General features: G+C 43.0%; 1 protein-coding gene across 1 annotated transcript in view; it reads right to left on the bottom strand.

Moving 5' to 3' along the window:
* The window catches only part of kiaa1217 (KIAA1217 ortholog), a 77,287-nt gene that overhangs the window by 16,031 nt on the left and 34,894 nt on the right, over positions 1 to 26,362 (bottom strand). The window contains exons 3-6 of the mRNA XM_079576064.1: positions 9,838 to 10,033; positions 5,961 to 6,159; positions 5,187 to 5,280; positions 125 to 1,026 (exon numbers count right to left, since the gene is read on the bottom strand). Coding sequence (XP_079432190.1) covers positions 125 to 1,026; positions 5,187 to 5,280; positions 5,961 to 6,159; positions 9,838 to 10,033 — 1,391 coding nt within the window. The remainder of the gene's footprint in view (positions 1 to 124; positions 1,027 to 5,186; positions 5,281 to 5,960; positions 6,160 to 9,837; positions 10,034 to 26,362) is intronic.

Consider the following 26,362-nt stretch of genomic DNA (forward strand, 5'->3'; position numbering starts at 1 on the left):
AGGTGGAGGTTAGGGTGACACTAGGATGCAGAGTTAGTCCATGCCCCATGCAACACAGTTATTGAAACCCTTTCCCAACTCTTCTGCTTCCCATTAAAAACAGATTAGCTCATCTCGCTCTTACCGCGTCTGCTTGTCATTTGCCGGGGGGACGGGACCCTGAGGGTGACCCGGGACCTCTGTGATCACCGGTGAACCCATTGTGCCCCGTGCCTTGGGTCCTGCGCCATCGTCCTTTCTAAAAGACTGCCGCACTGGCGAGCCCCTCTCCATGGCAACACCGTGAGGAGGCATCCCGTGTGGTGGTACCCCGTGTGGTGGTACCCCATGTGGTGGTGCCCCGTGTGGTGGTACCCCGTGTGGTGGTGCCCCGTGTGGTGGTACCCCGTGTGGTGGTACCCCGTGTGGCGGTACACCGTGTGGTGGTACCCCGTGTGGTGGTCCATGGATATCGATCATCCGAACTTCCGTCATACGGTGAGGGGACGGGGGCGGCGTCTTGGAGCCCAGAGTAGGCAGCTGGCTGTTTCTGGACTTCTGTCTGTACAGGGAGGGGTGATCTACGGCGTCTGTAGGGCTGGGGCCGCTGTAGGAGCCAGTGGAGCGGATAGAGGCACGGTGAAACCCCCCCATGCCGTGTTCGGGACCGTCGAGGCCAGGACTCGGGTGTGGTCCATGTGCATTCGCCAGCATGTAAGGGTCCGCGTATATTCCCTCGGTGCCCCGGGACAGGCTGTGGCTTTTGTTGGGCACGTCCTCGTCCGGCTTCACGTCCCGCCTCTCCAGAATGGCACTGGGACAGGGCGAGATGGAGCGAACCGGGGCGCTGGACAGCCTTTCTCTGGGCAAGGTGGCGCTGCTGGGGAGTGAGCTCTGCCGTGGCCCAAAGGGGATCCTGGAAGGGGAGGGCGGCATGGAGTGAGGGTTACCAGGTAGAGTTCCCTGCATTGGGTGGTGAGGCGGTGGTCCCATGGGTGGCTGCCTTAGTGGGTGTGGGCCGGGATGTGCCGCCATGTCACCGTGCATCTGGGAAAAAACAATTCATTTTAACGTGAAGAATTCTGCTTGTTTGTCAAACAGCCCTTGAAACCAAACCATTCATGTCGCTTAACTTCCAGTGCCTTGTAAAGAAATACACAATGTCAGCAGTTCTTTCACAAAAATAGTAGCACACAGAGAAACCCAAACCAGCGTCTTTCTATGGAATGTCTGGGGTGCGTGATTCACCCACAGGCTACAACAAACAGATGAAGAGTTTTGGACGATGTACAATTTGCTCAAGAAACATAAAGAGTACGAACTTGTTCTTGTATTCTTTATTCAACAAGACAGCACAGAGTGAAAAGGGGTGGAGAGCGACAAGAGACCAGCAGCATATTTTGGGAGTCGGGGCTCAAAACCAAGCACTGAGAACAGATCAGTGTTCTGCCCAAGTTCAAAACTCATAACAGTTGTAACAATGCCATGTTTTATGTCAAGCCAGGGCAAGTTATCACATTTTAATCGCATCTTAATTAAGTCTATTGTCAGTCTTAATAATTGCTAAGGTACTTTTGTATGGGTTGGTCTAAAGCCAGTTCTGTGGCAGTAGCAACTCACTGCTTAAAGCAGAACTATGTAACTTGTTTACCTTAATAAATCCTTTTCGCTGTCCCTCTGGGGGTAATACAAGTGTTAATGGGATGATTGGGGGTCTTTCATCTCCCCCAGGTGTCTCTGGCCAGAAAACAACAATTGCAACTTCGCTGCCACCGGGTCGGAGTCACCAATACACACTAATGGAATCATGAGGAAGAAGCTAATCAGGCTAATGGGCAAAGCAGTATTTACAGATAAGTTTGAGTGAAAAAAAACGTATCTGTAAATTTTCTGTCAGCGTAGTATTTACTCTCACGGACAATTAATGAGTAAAAAACAGCAACATGCTACGACACCTGCAGCGGCGCTTATGGCCTCTAGGGGCACGAGTTACTTAGTACTGCATTAAAGTAATGCATCTTTAGGGTTTAGACTTCAAGGAATAAAATGGAAACAATTTTGTGTTAATGGTCTTGAGGTGGAAAGTATTACCTTGCTGTTTAGGCTGCCATACTTATTTGTTTCTCATAATAGATGAAAATAATGATAGATTTTGTGACCATGGCACTGCCCAGCACTATTTTATGAACAACCATTTCCAGGCTTGTTTTTCACTTTTATTCCTGCAGTCAGTGTTTACATATTGCTGTCAGCATGTCTGTTCCAGTCAAACAACTAAGCTATTGTTCTTTGAAGGCATGACGCGTTACAACACAAAGCACTGGGTCAAAAGTAAATTACAGGCTTTCTCTTTGGTCCCCTGCTAATTCAGAGACTGATAGCTCGGTTTTGCAATTAATTTTAACAAGCTTATGTTCGTATCACAAAAATCCCATCACAAAGTATCTCTGTACACGGTTAAGGCCCAGCTGAATGGTGGTACCTCAGTCAACGTCAACAGGTAGTGTGTTCATAATACAATACAAACATCAATTTACAAAACGGGGAAAAACATCGGGGCAAATATAGCACTAGCTGCCAATGACTAGCTCTGTGTGCAAAATACAATATCCAGCTTTGTGTACACAACATTACATTTGACAGCCACTGTTGACTGTTATAAAGACTATGAAGCATTTGTGTTGCATGTAGTTCATGTACATATTCTTAAATTCTGCCCTGCAATAATATATTTTTTTCTAGTGCCTTATGTAACTAGTATGTTTAAAACCCTTTAACTTTAAACCAACATCTGAAGACAAAGGCTGCAAGAATTAAAAGTAAACAACATGCCTCAATAACCAATCAGTACAAGAGTCACAGCCATCAAGTTCACACGCCCCTTTATGGGAGAGTGCAATATTGTCTACTGATTGACTTCAGTAGGAACTTCGGTTACAAGGGCATGGAGAGCTGCTAGGACTTGTTGCACTGTTCATAAATCAAAAGACTATTTCGTTAAATTTGTCTCTGTGTCATATTTGGCAAAATGGGTAGAGTTTTTATAGTCAATAGAAAATTATAGGCAGTGTGTGCAATTAGAAAGCAGACTTTGGCTTCAAAAGCATGTCTCAGAAATGCACCTACCTGGATTTGAACCCTGGCTTGTCGATTACACTGTATGTTAGGCATGTAATACAGCATGGAGGCGTATTACTACTATATTAACATGGCTTGAGCTCACTTCAAATTTTCAAATTACAAAGGAGGTGGGTAATTTACCATGTAGTGCATTGTTTACTCACATAAAATTATCTCATTTGCATATCAGGATTTGTGGCCCTTGTACTATCACGCGCAACATTTCAAATGTAAAATCCGGTGCCACAAAATATTAATAAATGTCCCCTTTAGTCATTTGAGTGCAATTCTGGATGGATTCAGCCACAATTCATGAACGCTTAGTTGCTTAAAAATGTGACTGTGTTTCCTCTGAGAGTTTACACTTCACCTTTCCAAAAAACAGATTATCATTATTTCATTTAAATCAACATCACAAATTTAAAAACTGTTTTGGTGAGATGTTGCGCAACAACTTCTCATGCGACACCGTCTTTGAAAAAGTGTCAAGTGCATCCCGGTTAAACAGTAACAGGGCTTTTGTAGACATACAGTAAGTCCATGCGTGGTTCTCAATAGTGCAGATATTTAGAAGTTCATACATTTCCTTCCTTCCCATTTGGTTTCCATGTGGTCTGCTTTGAGTTCTGACCCACCAGTTAGAAATGACTTCAATGCCTTTCTTTGCTTTACAGTTAGTGTTATACAGCTGAGGACAATATTCTTGCTGTATGACAGTTTCTGCAGTAATGCTGTGCGATGTGGAAACGCAGTCAGACGGATTATTGGGGTAGATTCTGAGGAAGGGAAATTTCAAGTAAAAAGATCTTTTTGGGCGGCTTTTGTCACATCAGCAGGAAGCAAACACGCCACAAATCAGGGCAGGAGAAAGAGATTAGGGCCAATACAGCAGCAGGAAGAGTATAGTATAGTGGCATAGGATTATGTTCAATTGTGGCTTAAGCAAGCTGCAGCCAAGCGCAGACGCCGGAACAATATGGGACCCCCCCCAATAGCAGATTAAAAGGAAACAGGGGGACATTCCTTCCCTTAACTCCGAACAGGACGGAGGTGGGATCTACAAGGGGTTCCCAAACAGTGGTATGCGCACAACTGGTGGTATGCAAACTTATTTTGCCATTCAGGAACTGGTTTAAATCCTGGGGGTGATGATGTGATATGACAGGGGGGATGTTTCCAAAGAATACTCCATAAAAAATAAAAATAAGACAAACAATTCTCATCATAAGGTACAAGAAAGAACTAACATCAGTAAAATGAATTAGTATTTAGTCCTGGTTTAGACTAGACTTAGCTTGGTTCTTGTTATTTAAAGGAATAGGCCACCGTTTTTACATACTAAGATATGCTCTTACCTCACTTTAGACGTGTTAATATATCCCCGTCTGGTCTTTGTCCGTGCGCTCTGTCACGCAAACGGAGCACATACGCAGCCTCTCCCACATGTCACATAGCTCCGAAAAAGCTCACGATAGAAGCTACCAAGCTCTTCCACGTGTTCCCTATTTAAATAAAGTTACGTGAAGTGTTTTCATGCGAAGTATATTTACACAGAAATGTAACATGTCGATTTTATAAGCAAATAAAAAGGGGGACTATATTGTGAGGCGTAATGATACGAGGAGTAAAACGTCCGCGTAGTAACTCCGAAAGACTTCCCCCGCTCACTTCCGTCAATAACCTTTAAGAGTTACTGCGCGGACGTTTTGCTCCTCGTATCATTACGCCTCACAATATAGTCCCCCTTTTTATTTGCTTTTAAAATCGACATGTTACATTTCTGTGTAAATATACTTCGCATGAAAACACTTCACGTAACTTTATTTAAATAGGGAACACGTGGAAGAGCTTGGTAGCTTCTATCGTGAGCTTTTTCGGAGCTATGTGACATATGGGAGAGGCTGCGTATGTGCTCCGTTTGCGCGACAGAGCGCACGGACAAAGACCAGACGGGGATATATTAACTCGACTAAAGTGAGGTAAGAACATATTTTGGTATGTAAAAACGGTGGCCTATTCCTTTAAGCCTGGTTCTGTTCACATATTTGGTGTGAAAATACAGTTTTACAACATTAATGTTAGCTTACCCTTGCATCCCCATTGGCCGGTCTAGGCCCGTGGCTGAACGCTTGTGCCGGGTCCTTGTGGTAGACCTTCAAACAAGAGTGATCCGTGATGTTCCTATGAAAAGGAGAGGAAACCCGGGGTAAGTAAGCAGCCCATACATCTCCATCCGACCGCGGGCGATCCTGTCTCATTTGTCTCCACACCAGCTCGACAGGCACATACAACGACCTGGGCCTATTGTTGGACATTTCGCACCAATTTCCCGTTTAACTTAAAAAAATAAATAAAAATGTCAGATCCTCTCGGTTATCAAGCTCTTGAGTGACTGTGGTGGCATACGCGGTGCCAGCCCTAAAGAATCACAAGACAATGTTTTACAGCCCAGATAATGAATTAGTCACAAAGTACACACTACACGGGAACTGACAGACGAGGGCAAAGTCGCATGGAGTGTTTCTTTTTTTTTTTTTTCTCTAGTAATAACTAATAAAATAGTTTAGTCAATTGCCACACTGTCTGCTGCATTATTGATCAGGCGTGGGGGGAGTCTAAAGTACACTGGGCAATGAATACATGTAAATCACAAAACATAGGCAGCACGGGGCCAAAAAACGGACAATGCTGAAATGTTTACGAGAGCTGTTTTATATAGATTGTAAAACACAAAATAGCTTTGCGCACAATGGTGAGTGTGGACTTGAACTTACAAAACCAGTCTGTCTATTAGAATAACTCCCACACAACTACTGCATTGTAAAGCTGCACCACTAAGTACAGGACGTTTGTGTTTGTACCTGACGTCTGATAACTCGTAGTAGACGTTCCTCATGTCGTCTTTGACATAGACGGCCATACTGGGCGACTCCAGCATCTTCATGTTGAGCTGCTGGGGGAAGGCACTGACGAACAGGGCGCGCACCGTGTCAATGCTGGTGACCTCATTGGGCATGCGGATCTGTTTGGTCTCATCGCCATATTGCAGGTACAGCACACCTACAAGCAGGCAATACAAAACAAATGGTGTTCATATCAGCTCATGTTTAGTAACAGGACCAGGCTTCAACTTCCTACATCTCTTTGTCAGCTCCTCTTTTTCATCCAACAACCCCCCTATTACCTGGATTCCCTTTACCAGCCAAACCCCTTTGATACATGTTTGTCAAATTTCTCAACCCAACCCGTCCTACTTATGTCTTATGTTTTTCATAGTTTGGCTGGGGGTGCGACTTATGCTCAGATGTGACTTATATATCAAGATATATAATTTCACATGTTTGTTATTTTCACACTGACAGCTACTAGAGGGTGCTCTACCACCAGTGGTTACTGCAACAAAACAAAACAAAAAGCTAATCACGGGCTAAACGCTAGAGGAATGAGTTCGCAAATGAGAGCTTGAACAACGTGCTGCCGGGAGAGGCTTGGTGCAGTTATGCCTCCAGGCCCAGGTAGTTGCAAAGGCTGGTGCGACTTATACTCCGGAGTGACTTGTATATGTTTTTTTCTGCTTCATTATGTTTTAGGGTTGGTGCGACTTATACTCTGGAATGACTTATAGTCCGGAAAACACGGTAACTACCCACTATTATTTCTCATGTGCAAATGAATTCTCAATCGCACTCTGCATAGTGGCGTGGTCCTTGTTAGTGATTTAGATCTGTGGTTCTCAACCTTTTGGAGCCGCGACCCCCATTTATAACAGTTAAAGGGGTTCGTGACCCCCCGCCCATGTCACACCATGAGAAATCGGAACATTAGCCCACATAATTCTTAAAAAACAAAGAAAAAATGATCTGGCGACCCCCCAAATTTGTTTTGCGACCCCCTATGGGGTCCCGACCCCCAGGTTGAGAACCACTGATTTAGATAATCAGTTAATATGTAGGTTTTAAACAGTTTGTATCTGTCAAATTTGCAAGGATGCAAATCACATATATTATCTTTACTTTTATCCTTCAGGTTTTGAAAGCGTCCGGTTTCCTGGCTGTATATTTTTTAAGAATTCCAACAGAAAACATTAAAGGTGCATTACGCAACTTTTTATGTGAATTAAAAAAAAAGGTTTTATTTGTGCATATTTGACTTTTCAGTGACCCAGTGGCCTTACTTCTGCCTTTATTTTCCATCGTAGTGGCTTCTATGATGCTCCAGGATCAACTGTTTCAAGAATTTCTGGTAGGTTTTCGCTGCTCTCACCAGAAAACCTACAAAACAATTGATGCTGAAGAGTTGTAGAGGCCACTGTGATGGAAAGTAAAGGCGCCAGGGGGCACAAAAAGGTCAATTACGCACATTTTTTTTAAATTTTTCTTTGCATAAAATGCTGCATAATGCACCTTTAATAAAGGTCCAAAATGTGAATATGCACAAAATTTGGTAAATTGATGTGCAATGTACAGTGTGTCCCATTTCACATAGTTCAACATCTGAGAAAGAAACATGAGCCTAATCTCACATTCAGTTTTGATGCATGATTAAGAGCGAGGGCGTGTTCCATTTGGTTACACACATCAGTGCCAACCAAAAATAACGCTACATGGGAAAGAAACGCTTTTAAAACTCAGTGTGTCTGTGACTGCACCTATCAACAGTAAGACGAGAGGGAAAGTGCCAAACAAGCAGCTGAAGTTGTAGAAAGTCGTTGCTTTGACACAAGTCGGCCGCGTGCCTTGGGTGGAACCGTAAAAGTCAAGCATCAAACACTGCAAAGGCTGAACCTCTGAACCCTGGGTGTGGCTTTTGTGCTGCGCTTTAGAAAAACAGATGTCTCTCCCACAATATTTATGGACCCGCCCACTGTGCACTTGTATAAACAAAGTCTTGGAAATGAGAGAAAAAAAAAACGTGTCCATCCTCCGCAGCAGTGATTTTATCTGCTGTGTAAAATACAATGGAGCAAAGACACTTGAATTGAGCGCTTTTTGAGATTTTTATAGAAACTTTCCACATTAAAAACATTACTTCTGCCGCACATAAATCAGTCAGTGCTACCTTTGCAAAGTGTGCCGAAAATAGCAGGTTTTAAGAGAGATGGCTTTTTGCTCCGTGCCATAAAAGGCCAGTAAAAAGCAACCAGATGTTGGCGAAATAGTATACAAGACACTACATGCTTCACCAGACTGACAGAGAGAGAGAAAGAGAGGGGGGCAAATTCAGGAAATCAAAACTGCTCTGTCTAGGCAACTTAACAAAGTGCCCATTTTTCAAGCCAAACTTTATCTCCCCCAAGAGGGCAGTTACATTAACAGTCCGCTATTTTTTTTTTATTTTTTTTTTCCAGCCAGATGTTAACAACTAGAGAGCAAACGAGCGCCGTGACAAAGCGTGCCATTGACGGAGCATGCGTTTTCGCCAGATTAGGATTCTTCACCTCTCGCTCCCATTCAAACGATAAAGAAAACGCTGAAAGCTCCAGGTTCTAACGAGGCGTCTGGTTACATTCCTGAGAGCATGGTTTCACTGCGAGCTGGAAGCAAATGGTCAGGAGGTTTCCGGGACCAAATGGCACATAATAGCAGACTGTCTGGACCAGTCTTTGTCTAAAAGTTTGGATAAGTCAGCAGTCCTCACAACACACTTAAGTGAAAAAGCTACACAATGTCATGCATGCGGTACGACATGCGCTCACTTACATCGGGGGCGTCCTGTGATCTTTCCGCCTCTTTGCAATGAGCAGCTCCAATTGAGAGTGTTGGGGTGTACAGGAGCAAAATGTTTTCCAGTGCATGTGTTTGTGTGGCAGTGGGCGGGATATAAAGCTTAACGGTGGCCCCCTTTTTTGATCCTCCCAGCCATCCCAGTGTGAGCCCCCCCACTGTTGCTGCAATTGTACTGATGTTTTGACCGAGCCGAAAAAGCCTGAGTGAACGTTTTTGGGGTTTTGTGAAATGTAATGGTGGAATTAAGCAAGGCTTTTCTTTCTATTACCATCACCAATACCATTTCTATCTTTGTTCAGGATTATTTCTGGCAATTTCATCTCGTTTACTTTTAGTTTTGAGTTGAATATACACTAGAGAGTAAAATAAACCAGCCCTAAAGCTAGCAACGCACTCTGAACATATCAAAATAACCTGATCATTTGACCACGTTCGTTTGAAGGCTTTTCATTTTTCGTGGCTATGTGTATAGAAGTGTTGAAAACGGCTCCCCGGTGTTTCATTCATCTCATTCTGGTCAAAAGGCATGCCACTCAGAAAGCCTTGGTTATTATTGGGAGACACATGCCACGAATCTGAAAAACCTTCCCGCTATTAAACGATGGGACTTTTGACTTTGAGTTTGACTCGCAAAAATTGCAGGAGCCAAACTCTTGTCCCGAGCTTATGGATTTTCTGCACATGCGTCGATAAGGCCGACCGTTCCTAATACTGTCTATACCCGTGATGGCATATTGGGGAATGCGTTCTTTAATCTCCCGCTACAGAGGCCGAGAACTCTCATTAAAACTCTTGGCTGTGAGTTGGAGTGGAAAACGGGAGGATGAAGGAATAAGGAAGGGAAATATTTGTCAAGGTAAATCTGCTTGAAATTGCAGCTTATGAAATGTTTTTATCCGAAGAGTTAAACATTCATGAGTCTGTCTGTCGCACAATTTGCATGCTACACTGGCGTAAATTTGTACTTCACACATGTCAAGTTAATCATACATATTCAAACTGATCTAATTACCTAATGAGCGATCCTTGGTCTGATTGGTGGACCGCACCACGGGCAGGCTGGCCCGAACCCGACTGCCCCGGGTGAAGGCGGTGGGCGCGTCCCCCTCGGACATGGCATCCAGTGAGTCGAGCGAGGCCAGGGAGATGTGGTCCACCTGGTCCCCTGCACCAGGCTGCGGGCTGGGACCGTGCTTCGGGCTTCTGCTCTGGAAGGGGGGAAACAGGGAAAATGAAAAAGTCAGATAAAAAATTACTACAAATATCCATGCTGGTTATGGAAATATACTATACTGTATGATGTATCCATGCTTAATGAAACTTGATTTAAGGAGCAAACAGGTAAGTGCAGTCAGAGTCAGTTACGTTATGAGCAAAATTAGCAAAAATGTGACATTTCATTCCCAGTCCCTCTTCAGTCCATCTCCAAGTAGCTCCCTGGGGATATTCACATGTCTACAGAGGCTAGTCGAGTCAAATTTGATTATGTTCTTGGTGAAAAAACTTGTATGCCTAGTCACATTATTGATGCGCCTTAATCTTAAAACATTTAAGTAAATATAGTAAAGAAGGAAAGTAAATTTATTTCCTTCCCTGGCCTGGGCTTACTTTCCTACAAGTTCTCAAGCATTTAAAGCAGTACTAAGTAACTCATACCCCTAGAGGCCATAAGCGCCACTGCAGGTGTCGTAGCATGTTGTGTTTTTTACTCATTAAAGACTAAACACTACGCTGACAGAAAAGACAAAGGGAGAGAGGGATATTGTACATCCTTTTACACAATGGAGATATTTTTTTTTCACTCAAACTTGGCTGTTAATACTGTTAAAGTGGCGCTAGCCCGCAGTTAGCTTTGCCCGCTAGCCTGTTAGCTTCTTCTTCGTGAATCCTTTAATGTGTATTGCACCTTCGACCCGGTGCAGGGAAAGTTGCAAAGGAGGTTTTCTTGTATTACCCCCAGAGGGACTACGAAAAGGATTCAACAATTTACTTTGAAGTTACTCTCCTTCAATTTCTAAAAGTTTGGTCTATAATCCCATTTAGATCATGTATAAACTGCATTAAATATCTAATATCTGAATAAAAAATGACCCAAGACCAAACATTTTGTAGAACAACAAGATTATTATTACGGTTCACCAAGCTTATTGTCCAATGTGCAATAAAATGTGTAATATTATGCAATTTTGTAAGTAACTTCCAACAATTACCAACAACGCAGCAACAAAACAAACCACACACATTAGTCGTACCTCGTGATTCAGGCTCACTTCATGCGCTCACCAAAATGCATTCTAAACCCCTGTTGCTATTTTGACCATGCTCTGAAGTGAAGTGAGAGTGCTCTCCCCCAAACTTTAAGACAAACAAACTACAAAAGACCAAACTCACAAAGCAGGTACAACCAAAACAACATAACCCGCTGCTGCTGCTGATGAGAGACCGCGAACTGTATCATCACGGGTTTGGGGATCAGCTCATGTCCGGTAATCAGATCTAACTCCACGGACTGTTCTCACTGCCGCTGCACGGACACACAATGGCTGCAGCCCAGTGGAGTTCTATGTGGCGCGGTAAGGTGATCCGAACCAGGGGGACAAAGTGGGAACAGCCAGTCAGGGTCATCTAACACTGGGCCTATTATGAAACTGCCTCTGTGAACAAGTGCAGCGCCATAAATGGAGACCGATTCACAAGACCAGGAGGGTTGTGGTGAAGTTATTGTTGTCTAAAAGTTATAAACACAAGCTAATGTGGCTAGGAGGAAGTGAACACCACCTACTTGATAAGCTACAAGAATATAGTTTGAAATTTTGAATAAATGCCATTTTACGTTAAAAAATGTCACCTCTTCAGCACCACAATATGGATCTCTGTGCATAATAACCAGTGGATTGTTGACCAGGTCGTTCCTTTGCTTAATTATTTATTTGGGAAAAATGTTGAATGTTAATGTTATGGCATCTAGTGTCAGGCAAACACACAAATCGATCGCACAAAATGTCAACAATATTGGTTAAACAAAGCAATCACAGTCAGTAAGTTGCAAACGAAATTGCACGTTGCAGGCAAAACCTCGACTAACTTTGCGGGGGAGCTGGATTCTCATCAGGTAGCTCTGAATGTCGAGTTCAGAGTGGAGAGATGAGAGCATGTCCTGCCAACACTGAGGAGGGGGGGAAGAACAGAGGAGGAAAAAAGAGAAGAGGAATGAGTGCGGACGGCCAGCAGGGGGGCAGCGTGGAAAAAGAAACGGACATCAAGCTAAACAGAGTAACCACGGCAACAGGTGAACAACAGAAGAGGCATATGGAGGCGGGAAAGGGGCTGGGGGGGCCTGGTAAACATGTGTGGAGGATAGGAGAGGAGAGCAGGTGGGGCAGGATGGGGCCTTTGCTGAGGGATACTAAAAAAATGGCTGCTTTGCTACAGTATCACGATAATGATGATCTCACAATACGCCAATACTGCGATACTTGATATATTGCACAAAAAACCTACAATATATCACGATTTTTTTCTTTTAATATGCAATTGTACACCTTTTTCTTCAATAAATAAGTGAATAAATGATCCCTGACTGACCCACTGAAAATAGGTCTACAGATCTGTCAGTGGCTTCATTTACAATTAACTAAGAAACCACAGTCAAATTTCAAAAGGAATAAATCAACCCCAAATGATAATAAAGTATAATTATAAAACTGTAATTAAAAGTAATATATTTGTGTGACAGTGTTTGGTCCAAGTGCTTAAAATTGTAGCGCTGCCCTCTGCTGTTCTGACTGAATTCTTGATCATTATTGGCCTCTATTGGTTGTGAAAACAGTAGAGCGTTGCTGCCTCATCAATATGCATGATGTCATCAAAAGTATCGATATTGGAATCAAAAGTATCGTATCATCCCACAAAAATATCGCAAAATATATCAATAAATCGATATATTGTCACACCCAGTGATAATTTGTAATTTAATACTGTATACTGATTTGTAGTGTCAAGACATGCCAGATATTTAAATTTGACAACAGGAAACCCCAATGAGATTTATTTTCCTCAGGGGACATACATGCAGAACATGTTTTTAGTAATACCACCTGGAGGAAACTATGCAGACAACATGCAAACTACTCAAAGTCATGCCCCCCCCCACTGTGACATCATTCAATCAAAAAGAACCACTAATGAAATTCAGCTCTATTTTTATCCCACCTTAGTCATGTGATATCTGTGGACTGAGGGAAGACGAGCAGCGCCTCGAAGCCTGACGCGGCAGCCCAAATCGCTGAGGTAAGCGTAACTCGACATTAAAACACACTTAGGTTGCAGTCACACGGGATTAAAAATGCATGAATAAAATTACACCTGATAATGGCCGCCCTTGTTAGGTCACCTGGAGTTGGCGTGTCACCCGAAACCATAGGCGCACTGGGAACCCGAGCCTATACACTCTGAATGATGTATGAGTTTGTGCACGGGGGGGGGGGTTCGACACTCGACATACGGTGAAGCAGCGGGTAAATCAAATGGACTTCTTCAATCACCAGCTAAAGCTAATCGTGTCAAGAGGCGGCAGGAGTAAGACAATACGGTGACAAGAACAGAGTCTGTAAAAACAGAGAGAGAGAGAGAGAGAGCACACAGGCCTGGTGCTTTGTGGACACGCTCAAACAAGACAAGTGTGAACTAAGAAGGCGCAATAAAAAAAAAAGAGGCTGTGGGGATAAGTTATTGTTTAACAGCTTGTAATTAACGGGTTTACAAATTGCCAAATTGTGTGATATGGTCTTTTCAGGTCACCAGCAGTGCTAATTTCTAAATCCTTTTGTTTTGTTCTTTGATTTACGTGAATATATCAAACAGTGCTATGTTTCATATATTGGAAGATAAAATGCATGCAAAAGCTTTCAAACAAGTCATTGTGGGTCAAAATGTTGGTCGTCCTCTAGAATACTCCACATCAGCTTCTATCACTGTCTGTAAAGAGTGTCAAAAGAGGTTATGTTTGTTGACTGACGCCATTCATAAGCTTGAACTTAGTACAATATAAAATCACTTATTGGTACAACCAGCAGAGTGTTATATGCCTACTTGGGATTGCCGCAATAAATGTGTGTCTGTTGAATGATATAATGGAGGCGATAAAATACCAATAGGCCCTTCAAGCACTTGTAAAAAGCATCATTAACTTTAAGCACTTTCCCTATTTCACTTGGGACCACACGAGGTGCTGTCCAAAAGGTCACAGCAGTGGAATTAGGTCAGCGCTTTACTACACGCCCTAATTCATTCATCCCATTTGCGGTTAAACTCTGACTCTGGTTTTGTCTTGATTTGCACCAAAAGCTGCTTCCCTCTCCGGCCTACACAGATATGAAACCGCAGGCCGTACTGGCTGGACACGGACTGGCTGCAGAGTCCAACCTGCTTCAACACCTCCACTGCATTCCTCCCCAGCCATTTATCCCACTTCAGTCAAAGCAGACAAGCCGCCACTCAGCGCCTGCATTTTTACACCGTTTGCTCTGACAGCTATGATAGATGTGCTACCCAGAGACCGGTGCGAGCTAATATGCAAAATCATGCCAAGTTATGCGCCAAAACGGCGATTTCAGATGCGTCAGAAAAATAAATTGTGACATCAACGTTCTGGACAAAAACATCTTTAAAAGTCAATTACTAAGGGTGTTTCAAATGCTTTGTGCGGGTCAGGTTTGTTTTGTAAAGAAAAATATAGACTGGTTGCGTGCACGGGTGAGTCACACCATTGTTCCAGCAAATCTTAGCTCGAACTCAGGACATCCTGAAGACATTGAGGCAACAGAGCTCCAATAACATGGCAAAGGTCTTAAGGTGGAAACTCGATTCAGTGTTTGGGCACGTCTTGGATCAGCACGAGTATAAATGAAATGCAGAACATGTTGAATACTATAGCGGTATCTGGTCTCCAAAGCTATTGCCCATCTAAATATCGTGTAGTAGGAATAAAATGCAAGGCCATCAGCAAAATTAGCAATTCAGTGCTGCAATTGTGATTAGATATGTGATTTATGCTTTAATTTAGAGATTCACTGTTTTAGCACCTCTACAAACTATAGCATTTAGGAGAAGATTGAAATTTGAACTGCTAAACTAATACAAAAATACATGTCAGGACTTTTTGTAGCCACCAGTTAATAAAACCCCATATGGCAAATGTATTTCTCTGCAGTGAGCATCCTTTGCGCTAATTGCAATTCTCGTATACAGTTGCAGTGCATAACACTTAAATAGTGTGCAAGCAAGTACATCACATATAGCTTACATAACTCTGAATATAAAAGAAGTATTTCCATCCAAAATGAGACCATTGCCTGATTTGACGGCACATAAATCGCTGTTACATCAGGCAGGTCTTTGCTGGAGCGGTGTCTTAGCTCCTGACAGACAGGCTGACACGCTGCGCCGAGATGGGCCGATTAAACGAAATTACCATTGTTAAGAATAATGACGCTCCCATCCCGCGCCTGCCGTGTCACTCATGGAAACGCAAAGCAGAGACGTAAGACCCTTTTGAAAAAGCGGCTACCACACCTGCTGCCCGCCCACACAAAGACCACTGATTGAAGCCTACTGTACCTTTTATGTAATCAGCATAACGTTTTATTTTTTTATCCTAAAACGGCCCCGATATCTCTGCAATCAAGACGGCTTACGTGCTGAAAAATGTGTGATAATCTGCCTACCTGGTGTGTATTGGGAGAAAAGCAACTCAAGGAAAAGTTTCACTATACGGCAACTTTAAAAACAGCAACTCCACCAAACTATGTTCCCCGCACCAATCTTTCAATGTTCTTGTAACACCTTCTCTCTAACAAACATTTTTTGCACTAAAACATCTTTAGTCAGCTTGAGCAAACCACAAAATCCCGTTCCCCTCTCCGCAATGTCTATATTGTCAAACCCAGACGTCTAAGAATGAAAACATTCGGTCCGTGCGGTTCGAAACACAAACTTATACCGATGTGAGCACAGCTTTCCACTAAAGATGCTAATTTTGTCGGCCAGGCCCTGGGGAGGGAAAGTATACAGCTCACTGTAATTACCTGCCTGTATCTGGATGGCAAACACATACATACTAGGAGAAGGCTAAGGGGCTTGTTAACCCTTTGAGTCGCTGCCAAGGCTGATAAATGTTTCACATAAGGCTGGAAAAAGCCATCACCACCATCAGAATCCACGCATGGGAAATTGTCCATGTGACGCCAGTTCGTTCGGCCACCTTTCATGCGGCATGCCATGTTTCCAATTCCTAAACTGCTCAACTGCTGACCCTTCCTCCTTCATGCACCAGTGGGCATTTCTTGTTTGCTACTGTGTGCTGTTACCATTTAGTTTAACTTTCAACAATGTACTACATGGATACAAGATGTGCACCAAACACAAATGGCATTCATCTTCAGAAACAAACAAAGCTAGACATGTTGTGGTTCAGTGAGCTTGCATATCGTGAGATGTAATATAGTTTGACATTGGAATAAATGAAATATATTGTAGGCAACTTTACTGATAAATACATCTATCATTCTGTAGTGTCCAAGTAAACAATGACTCCATTACTGAACCTCTTAACCCCCGCCTTAACCGAGCACGTTACTTCAGTTCAACTTTACCCAAGTCTAAAAACTTCTCGACTGGAGCTTACAGCCAATAGACCAGTGTGACGCCTCATTTGAAAGCTAAGACCTGCAAAACTGACCAAAGATCTTTCGTCACATTGTTGTGTTTTTGTCGCTCTTTTGAATCTCATTTATGTCTTGTTTGTCACGCAATTTTTTTCCAAGAAGCTTTTTGATTTGGGTAAAGTCAAACCGGAAAAAACTTGCTCGGTTAAGGTGGGGGTTTCGAGGTTAACTGGAAAAATTGCCATTGCTTTGTAATATGGAACGCGCCGCTAATGTTGATGACAAAATCCCAAATATTCATATATTATGCAACCTTGTTTTCATTCCAAACCGAAGCCTGTGCGTAATGGCTTCGATGCTATAAAAAAATTTCACAACTCAATGAATCATTTATACACGGTTTTATAATGCCCTTCATGTGTTTAAGCTCATATATAACCCAAAATATGGAAATAAGATAAGATAAGATAAGATGGTACTTTATTGATCTCACAGATGGAGAAATTGCATTCGATGAGAGAGCATCCGGCAGCAGCACCCATTCAGTGCGCACCACTCTTTTTTTTAAATAAATAACGTAGAATATTCCAGTAGCGACAGAAGTAAACGCTACAAATTGAAACTCATCTGGCTTCTGTTCCCACATAGTTGCCGTGCAGTGACATCATCTGCCTCACAGTAAACACCGTTCCCGTTTACCAGATCCCTCTGCCCTTTCTCTCTCCCTGTCTATGTGTCAAACCACATGTTTTCACCTTTCCCCACAGCAGATGTGTTTTGATGGATTCGCCCACCCCACACACACACACACCCCGCCCCGGTTCATCCGAAACACCTGTTGCTGCCCACTCTGCACTTCAGCACAATATTAAAGCCGCGTCAATCAAACGGCCGTACGCTGTCTGTCCACACACCATCGGGCTTTGTCCTCCCCGGGCCGTAATGACATTACAGCGAAATCCCCTCGTCATCCATTCCCATTCATCGCTCTCTCGTCCCTCGCTCCCCTCCCTCCGCCGATGCATTCCTCTTGTAATCCTTGCCATCCAAATCCCCAGATGACCTTTGGGGAGATGGGCCGGCGTGTTAATTGGTGTGTTAAAAGGAGATGACTTTACAACAACTGAGGCTCGGCGTTACGGGAAGTACAATATTGAGAAACGCGCAGTAAATGAAAATTGCATTGCAGCGGTGTGACGGTTTGGATATCGCTGATATGACTGTGGCTTTTTCTTATTCATTATTTAATAGTTAAAGGCTGAAAGAGAGGGAATGACTCAGACATATGATGCACTGGCTTTACAAAGACCACCGTAGACTGTATTGTAATGCTTTAAAAATATTCATTCAAAATGTTCTGAGAAAAATATGAAAAGGAACACAATTTTACCGGTAGACTCTGCAGATCAATGTTATTGCTCACAATCAAAGTTGTTGTATTTGAACAGTCATAAAAGCTTAAGTCTGAGATAAATTCCACTCATTCCTCATGATCCAGAAAGATACAAGAAAAAAATGATGTATCAGACTTCAGCATGATAACAATGCACTGTATCGGTCTAAATTATGATTCAATCAAATCAAATATCTTTGAACATCATTTGGTTAAGGACCAGACATGTGCTGCCGTAGGGGTTCAGGCTGCAGCACATATGCTGTGGCAGTTTGCCAGCATGAGCATCGTGAGATCGCCTCCTGGCTTTAATAATTTGTTGCATGTCTCTTTCCCACTCTTCACACCCTTTCAGGCTACATTATCCTGTCTAATGAAAAAAGCCTATGGGTCACAGAAAAGTACACGACATGTTATAAATTTCTCACTTCAGCTGAGGAATTACATTTAATTGCATTTCCCCCAATATTGCCTTTCTTTTTTAGCTCCGAGCCATCTTTTAGCTTCAAACCAGACATGTGACCGAAAGATCTGTGGAGTTTAGATTTGCAAGTTCAAAGAAGCCACGTTTGTTATTCGTACTGCAAATGATGAGAGTAACAACCCAAAAAACAATAGAAAGACTGTTGACCCTGCACAGCGGAGAGGCAAGACGCCAATCGACTCCAATCTACACTTTGACATTTCCAGCGACGCCAGGCTCCGATGATTCTGCCCAGTGATGCATGTGCGTATTTATCAGGGGCAGACATCACACCATTTGCATTGCACAAATCAACCGCAGCAAATTAAAGCGAGCACTTAAGCATTTTACTTTATAAAAAACATACGAATAACTGTTACCATTATCGGAGGAGCAGCCGTGGTCCTTATTTTGTGCAAACTGGAAACTCAACGGTCAAAGAGGAAGCGACGTCCTTCCAGCTGCTGTTATTTCAGTCGTCCTCACACTTTGCTCAGTTGAAGCCGCTGTGTCCGGCACGCTTCCTTTGCAGGCTACCCCTACCTCCCAGCGGATGCCCCCCTCCACCACAACCACCAACAATATCCAACCAACACAATATATTCCCGGCAATCCACCCAAAAAAAAAAAAAAAAACCCACTCAAACACAATTGGGGCTGACAGAAGGGAAAAGTGAGATGGAGTCAGACATCTGGGGGAAATCTCAATGTTTAAATACTTTCAAAAAAATCCAATCCCGAAAGAATTAATCTCCTAAAAGGCGTATGCCATCTTATCTTACAGGATAATCCCCATGTCCAATTTGATTCAGTATCTGTCCTGCCCAAGGCGCTGGCTGAGACGGCACCTGTGGGACCCTTGGGAGATTTCAAAAACCCTATCAGTCAGCAATGGCTAGGTTCACACCGGAGCTGAGCCGTTAGGGAGGCGCAGTCAAGGGAAATATATAGTGGTCGCCAATATATCGCCCAATTGTGGTTATCGCAATATGAATATCAATAACGCAGGAGGAGCCACATTTTATTCTCCGAGGTCGTCTTTCTCACACTTTTGTTTAGTCTTGTTTAGAGTTAATAGTGTGGGTAATGCAATGGTTTGGGGCAGGTAATGAAAGACAGAATCATTAAAGAAATGACACGCCACGTTTCAAATGGTTTATTGCCTGTACCTCTTGTTATTATGATTTTAAATATGGAGTCGGCTTACATAACAACAGCAGGTCCAGACTTACACCGAGACGGGACGATTATTTACCGGTCTCACATGCCATTATCAGAACACACCTTTGCTTGTGCGCCCGTTGAGTCCTCCTACCACCACCACCACCCCCCTCCCTCTCTCACCAAACAAATCCATGCAAACTATGTGCTGACAGGGCTGGGGAGCCACAATGTGCCCAGACTTGCTCTTTTTATATCATTTCATCAACAACAAGCTGCAGCCACCAACAGGGCCTGGCATATCAAATCAAGAGAGGCGCTTTTAAACCAGGTTCTGCTTTGCATTCATATGAATTCACCTACTTCACAATAGAATATTCAGTCATTCCTTTGCTTTAATATCGTTGATCTACTCATTTGCACTGACATTGTAAAGTATCAATGAAAATGTTTTAAATGAAGTCCGTGCCATAGTGTGATGAATACCCGATATTGTTCAGCCTTCAGTGTCTCTGCAGCCCACTCATTCCACACGTCTTCATTTAAAACACGTCTGTCTACAGAGAGGTTCACCCCAGTCTAAAATACACCACAGCCGAGATCTAATTTTGGTCGATGAAGTTGTGAATGTGTCAAAGCCTGTGAGCGCATCAACAGAAGAGGTTTGTTTACTCCGGAGAAAATGGCGTCTGAAGTGATTAAAATGATCATTTGTGACAACGTCGAACTTATTATCCACTAATTTAAATGTTTTGGCAGTGGCTATAAATTTCACAAAGTGTTGAGTTTCCTTTTAAGCCGCCATACACCAGTCTGATAATGGCACTGCTCTCTGAGGCTAATTAAAAAGTCACCACGAGACTCCTCCACCGTGTCTTTGAGATTTATTACACCCAACCTCCCAGAGGAGACTTGCACTGAGGAGCATGAAGACACAGTAGCAACATCGATGAAAGCGCTCAATCTATCAAGCAGAACATTATGACCACTTGCAAATGACTCATGATAGGATAGGATAATACAGACTGAAACACGGGTCAGGGCACAGGATTTCGTCTGGAGCTCCCTCTGCAGGCAGCAGTGGAAATGACACACTGAATAGAAGCTTGCGTTTTCACTTTAAGGCAGCGAGCACATCGATGATGCCGTAATGAACTGCTAGGGACGGGTCTGGTGATAGGCTACAGGCTTTAAAAGGAGGACAGTTTTGAGTTGCATCTGTGACGCAATCAAATCCAAGACGTACAGATCAGAGTGCTTCAGTACTAAAAGAAGAGACCAAAGTGCACAAGATTAATCAAACTTGTGTCACTGAAGTGAAATACGACTCCGGGTATGTTTTTTGATGAGGGAACAACATTTGAATATGCTTAAAAGCTCAAAAAAGCTGATATGCCCCCTTGAAAGCATGCCACAATATAAGGGCAGTTCTAATTTGAAGTGACAGGGCAGGCCACAGCAAAAAGTTAGCTTTAAGCTGTTCAAAAGTTATGGAGTTAAGGATATCAGATGGAGGAAAAGATGGTCATGATAAAGATATGATGATGCCTTTGTCCACATGCGTTTTGCCGTACAAGCTTGAACATCCTGTCAACCACAAGAAATTACAGCTCACACTATGTTGCTCTGCCTTTTGTTTTGTCTCTTCCTCAGACTTTGTGGCATGCCGCATCCTCATAGAAACCACTTGAAACGTATATGACCCACGTGTGACCTTGCGGAAACCCAAAACAGGAAGCTTTTCTCCCACATGTCCTCAATATTCACAGGCTAGCTCGAAATGACTGGCCCCGGCACATATGTGATAGCTTAGCCACTTTCCACAGTCAACAAACAAGCGACTGCACCCACTGAAGGAAGCTAGACGGGCTAAATCTCTTGTTTTTCTTGCACGTTTAGTCAGTTGCCTGGTAGAGCGTGCAATGTTCAACAGTTTAACTACATTATGCGTCAGCGGATTTACAGCAGGTTTTGTTTTTGACGTTTTATTTTAAGCTAAATGTGTAATGTCCTATGGCGAAGGCGTTGTGAACGCTGTATATAAGAAGTGGTGTGATGAACTTGCTCCACTTCTGTCAAAATGTGAAAGTTATTGCAGCATCCATTAGCGCTGCTGCTTGTGGTCTCTAATGTATATCCCCCTTCCAGGTGTTTCTCATCACATGTGTCATGTTGTTAATCCTGTTGGATATGTATTTTAAACAGAAAAGACGGTGTCGGGATCTATGCCAGTTGTTTGCCTTCATGTTTTTGTTCAGAGCCAAAATTACACCAGAGAATTAGAGTTAGTCATGCTTGTGCTGGCAGTTAGTCACTAATTCCAGTTATTCTTAAACGACGTCGAAACTAAACCTGTAGGATAATAAATCACCACTGTAACAACAACTACAGTTTCCTATTATATAATCTATAAACGCTATACTGAGGAAAAAGCTTTACATCTACATCTAATATCTGATACAAAATGAATATATCGATAATCTTAAAACCAAATAGTTGTCGTGTTTATATGTCAAGCAATAAATGTGTACATTAAATTTTCTGTATGTTGTTTCAAACCTTTTAAAAGCGGCTGTCGTGGCATGTTTTTAACTCATTAATTGTCCGTGTGTGTAAATACTACGCTGAGAAAAGACAAATGGAGAGAGAGATTTTGTGCCACCATCCGATTATACAATAGAGATATTTTTTGGCGCTCAAACTTGGCTATAAACAACGCTAAAGTGGTGCTAGCCCACAATTCGCTTTACCCGTTAGCCTGTTAGCTTCTTCTGATCGTGATAAACCAAACGTTGTGCAAAATGTTCATCAACAAACCAAAAGCTGTCAACAGAATACAGGCAGGAATTACCTGTCCACCAGAAATTATTTTGTAGACTATTGAGAGCAGCAAGGGAGATGTTTTCCATTAGTGTGTATTGGGTCGGAGGCAGGGAAAGTTACAAGTGTAGTTTTCTGGCCAGAGACACCAGGGGGAGATGAAAAAAGTGACTTTGTTCTGCCTTTATCTAATGTTTTAGTGATCAATACTTTCAACTTCAATCTGAAATACTGTCATACAATACTAATTGCTACTTAAAAACGTATATATTATTTTAAACAAGAATTATATTTTTTTCCTGTTGTTTAATTTCCCACTAATTATTTAGGTTTTGTCAAGTTAATAGATTTCTCAGTCCAAGGAGCCACAAAGAGAGGAGAATATAAGTTATACATGTCCAGATGCTTGGAGCCGTTCCTCTCAGCGCTGAACCATCCCGGGCCAATCTCAGCCTTCTCTTTTGATGTTAGATTCATACCTTTTGGCCCGAGGTGCAAACCAGATGTCTGCCTGCATGCCACCGCTTGCACAACAAAGACACACAAAAACTTTGGAAAACACTTTCTGTGGACTCAGTGATGCGACTGGGAGTTCAAAATAGAGAGTGTAAATGATTATGAAAGATATTAACTCATGCCCCTAGAGGCCATAAGCGCCACTGCAGGTGTCATAGCATGCGTTTTTTTTACTCATTAATTGTCCATCAGAGTAAATACTACGCTGACAGAAAAGACAAAGGGAGAGAGGGATATTGTACATTCAATTACACAATGGAGATCACTTGTTTTACTCAAACATGGCTGTAAATACTGTTTAAGTGGCGCTAGCCCGCAGTTAGCTTTGCCTGTTAGCTTCTTCTTTGTGATTCCATGAGAAGTTGCAATTGCGGTTTTACCCCCAGAGGGACTGCGAAAAAGATGTATTAAGGTGAACAAGTTACTTAGTACTTACTTCCTGACTAAGCCTAACTCAACGTGAGTCCACAGATAAGATAAAAAGATAGAATTTTGTTTATTTTTGTAAATGTATGCACATTTCCATTCACAACCAAAAGGAAGACACACAAATCGGTTTATTTGGGTTTCAGAGCAGACCAGTGCCAGACCAGTTATGACAAGCCACCATAATTATATTGTTTAATAATGGTAAAATGGGAGTTGGGCTTGTACAGTAACACAAATCAAACACGCCTCCTTCCACATGGCTCCGTAACCTCAGCCACCCTCTAATCAGTCAGTCATCGAAAGCACTGTCAGTCCTTGAAGCTGTCAGCCGTCTGGGCCGTCGGGATATCTAAACAATCTAATGCGTGTGCCCCTTGGATGGCAGCCAATGCACATTTTCAACAGCGCTATTTAGTTAAAGTGGGTCGTTCTCATGCCAACCACACTTAAATTACCCAGCAAAACGGCCAATTAGCGCGTTATTTTACTGGTGGGGGCCTGCAAAGTCAAGAGATTTTTTGACATCTTTTGCTTTACTACCTGAAAATAAAGAACAAAGCACTGTCTTTGCACAGAAATATCAGGATTTGATTGGACAGGAGCATCCGAGGGTCAGGATTTCGCACTACATAGCCAGTTCCAAAGACTTCAACGTTTCATCACACCCAGGTATAGGCTCAAATGGGCTAGAAATCATCTTGCTTCTATTCTCTGCAGACCGTTCAAGAATGCCAAATATTTTCATAAGAACAGCAGTCTGCGGTTACGGTAGATGAAGAACAATACGCAAGCCGATAAGATTGGATACTCCCTAAGCCCGGCTCAACCACTGTGAGATGCTGCACAACAGTGGACTATGGGGGAGCTCAGACCTGATTAGCCCGCCTGATTAACAACACTGCTACTGTGATTGGAGACACTGCGCTAAATTCTGTCTGGCTTTACTCATTATCAGCGCAGGGATTAGCTACGGCATTGGCGCCACTCCACACTGACCACTTCTTCAAGCCCCCGACCCACCAACCCTCCAAGTTTATCGCGCGGCCGTCATTAGCCCGGTAATGTTTGTGTGTTAGCAGTTAGCTGGTGCAGATGTGGCACATGCCCGGCGAATGGCATCTGCTCCTGTAGGTCAGAGGGCAAGAGTGATGGGTGACATATGTGCGGAGCTGTGGGGCGGATTAGGCAATAGAGGCAGATCAGCAGCAACAAACAGGAAATAAATAACCATAAAAAGCTTTGGAAGCAACTGATCCTCATGTTCTGGTTCTCCTACAACGCAACTTTTCTCTTTACTTCATTACTTCAATTCAAACATCTCTCTCTTTATTGCATTCTGTTATTTTTTTGCATAGTATGGTTATCAAATCTTAAGTTTGTTTTGTTCAGCTTCTGCTATGTCCTTGAGGTCATCGTCCCAGCAGACTGATGATGTTTCCGTCCACAACAGGAACCAAACTCCGCTCCTCCTCCTCCTCTCTCCTCTCAATGATCACAGTCAGACTTCATGGAGGAGTGGATGCACACAAGGAGCCAGCACTATCACACTGACCTTGGATCTGTGGTGCACAAATGTTACATGGCACGGTGAAGAATGTGGGGGACTGCCCAAGTGGTGCCATACTCCTGAAGAGGAACAATACACAATACCGACTTGAACCCAAGTCAGACCTGAGGTATCAACTGAATGACTTCCACATCTAGGCAAGGCAAGTTTGTTTGTAGAGCACAATCCATACACAAGGCAATTCAAATCTATTGCCATAACTACTTATAAGTGTGCAACATTTGTCAAATAGAAGTATAAAATCATGACACACAAGCACATCAGTCTGTGTAGTCAGCAATGGTAATCAATGTGTTTCTCTTCAGTGCAAAGCAAGTTCCAAAAACAACTTTGAAAGTCTAACTTGATAAAAAGAAGGGTGACATTTGGTGCTAAAGAATGGGAAAGAAAGGCCATATCTGCCCCATCGAGAGGATCAGAGATAGCATTAGTTCAAAAGTGTCTCTTTCCTTTTGCTTGTTGGCAAACTCTGCTTTGCTGACACTCTTAAGCAAAGCCAAAAGAGGGGCAGAATCTGTTTCAACATCAAATATCGGCCTGGAAAGACCTAGATCCAACCTTTAAAATGTGTGGCATTTTATATAAAGTAATGCTTTTTCTTGGAGTGGAACAGTTTTAAGGAAAGGAAAGACATCCATTTACATTACTAGTTTAAACAAATCCAAGAAGCGAGAAAATCTGGTGAGAATCGACTTAAGGATGACAAACTCAATCAAAATAACAATGACAGCAAGTATGACAAAGTGACAGCAAACTGTTTACCGTCACTGATGACATATTGGCAGCAACTGTTACAAATGAGAAATCATTTCCGAATCATCACGTCAAGATGTTCCTCCCTTAAGATTTTCTCCTCATCATTTTTCCCTCAAAGGCAATAAGAACTGTGACATTTCCGGTATGTGCTTTACTTGCTACACTGTCAAGACTTGTACTAATGTATCAATCTAAAATGGCCATGATTGTTATTGTATTTTTTTATATTTTTAAATTAGTAAGAGGAAACTATGTTAGTCCCGATCAAATCCTGGTTTACTCTGAGGTAAGATCAGTCTGTAGTAGTTCAGTTCATTTATTTTTTAAATCTTTGTGATTTACAGCATTAACCCGTCACTCGCACGACAACAAACCAAAAGCACATCATCGTTATCCCCAGCAGACCCACTGACCCCTCTTATTGTTTACAATCTGCCCTCTCATCACTGGGAGGATTATCACAGCTTGGGGCGCTCCAGACCTGTCTACTCTGTCTGTCCACCGCAGCAGACAGCTGTCCCAACAAGGCCACCGTAGTCCAGCCAGTCACACACCACCCCACACGGACAGAGAGCGAGAGAGAGGGGGGACTGCGGCGCGGCATGATCGTTGAAGCGTCCCAGTGCGAGCCTGTCAAAAAGCCCCGGGGAGGAGGGGTCGGAGGGGTGGCAGGCAGGACACTCGGATGTTATCTCAGCTCCCTTGGGTGGGATCCAGGCCCCCGGAAAAAAAAGACATGAGGAAATTAAACTGCTCACTCCTTTTGTT

Source organism: Gobius niger (genome assembly GCF_951799975.1).
Source record: "Gobius niger genome assembly, chromosome: 18".
NCBI lineage: Eukaryota > Metazoa > Chordata > Actinopteri > Gobiiformes > Gobiidae > Gobius > Gobius niger.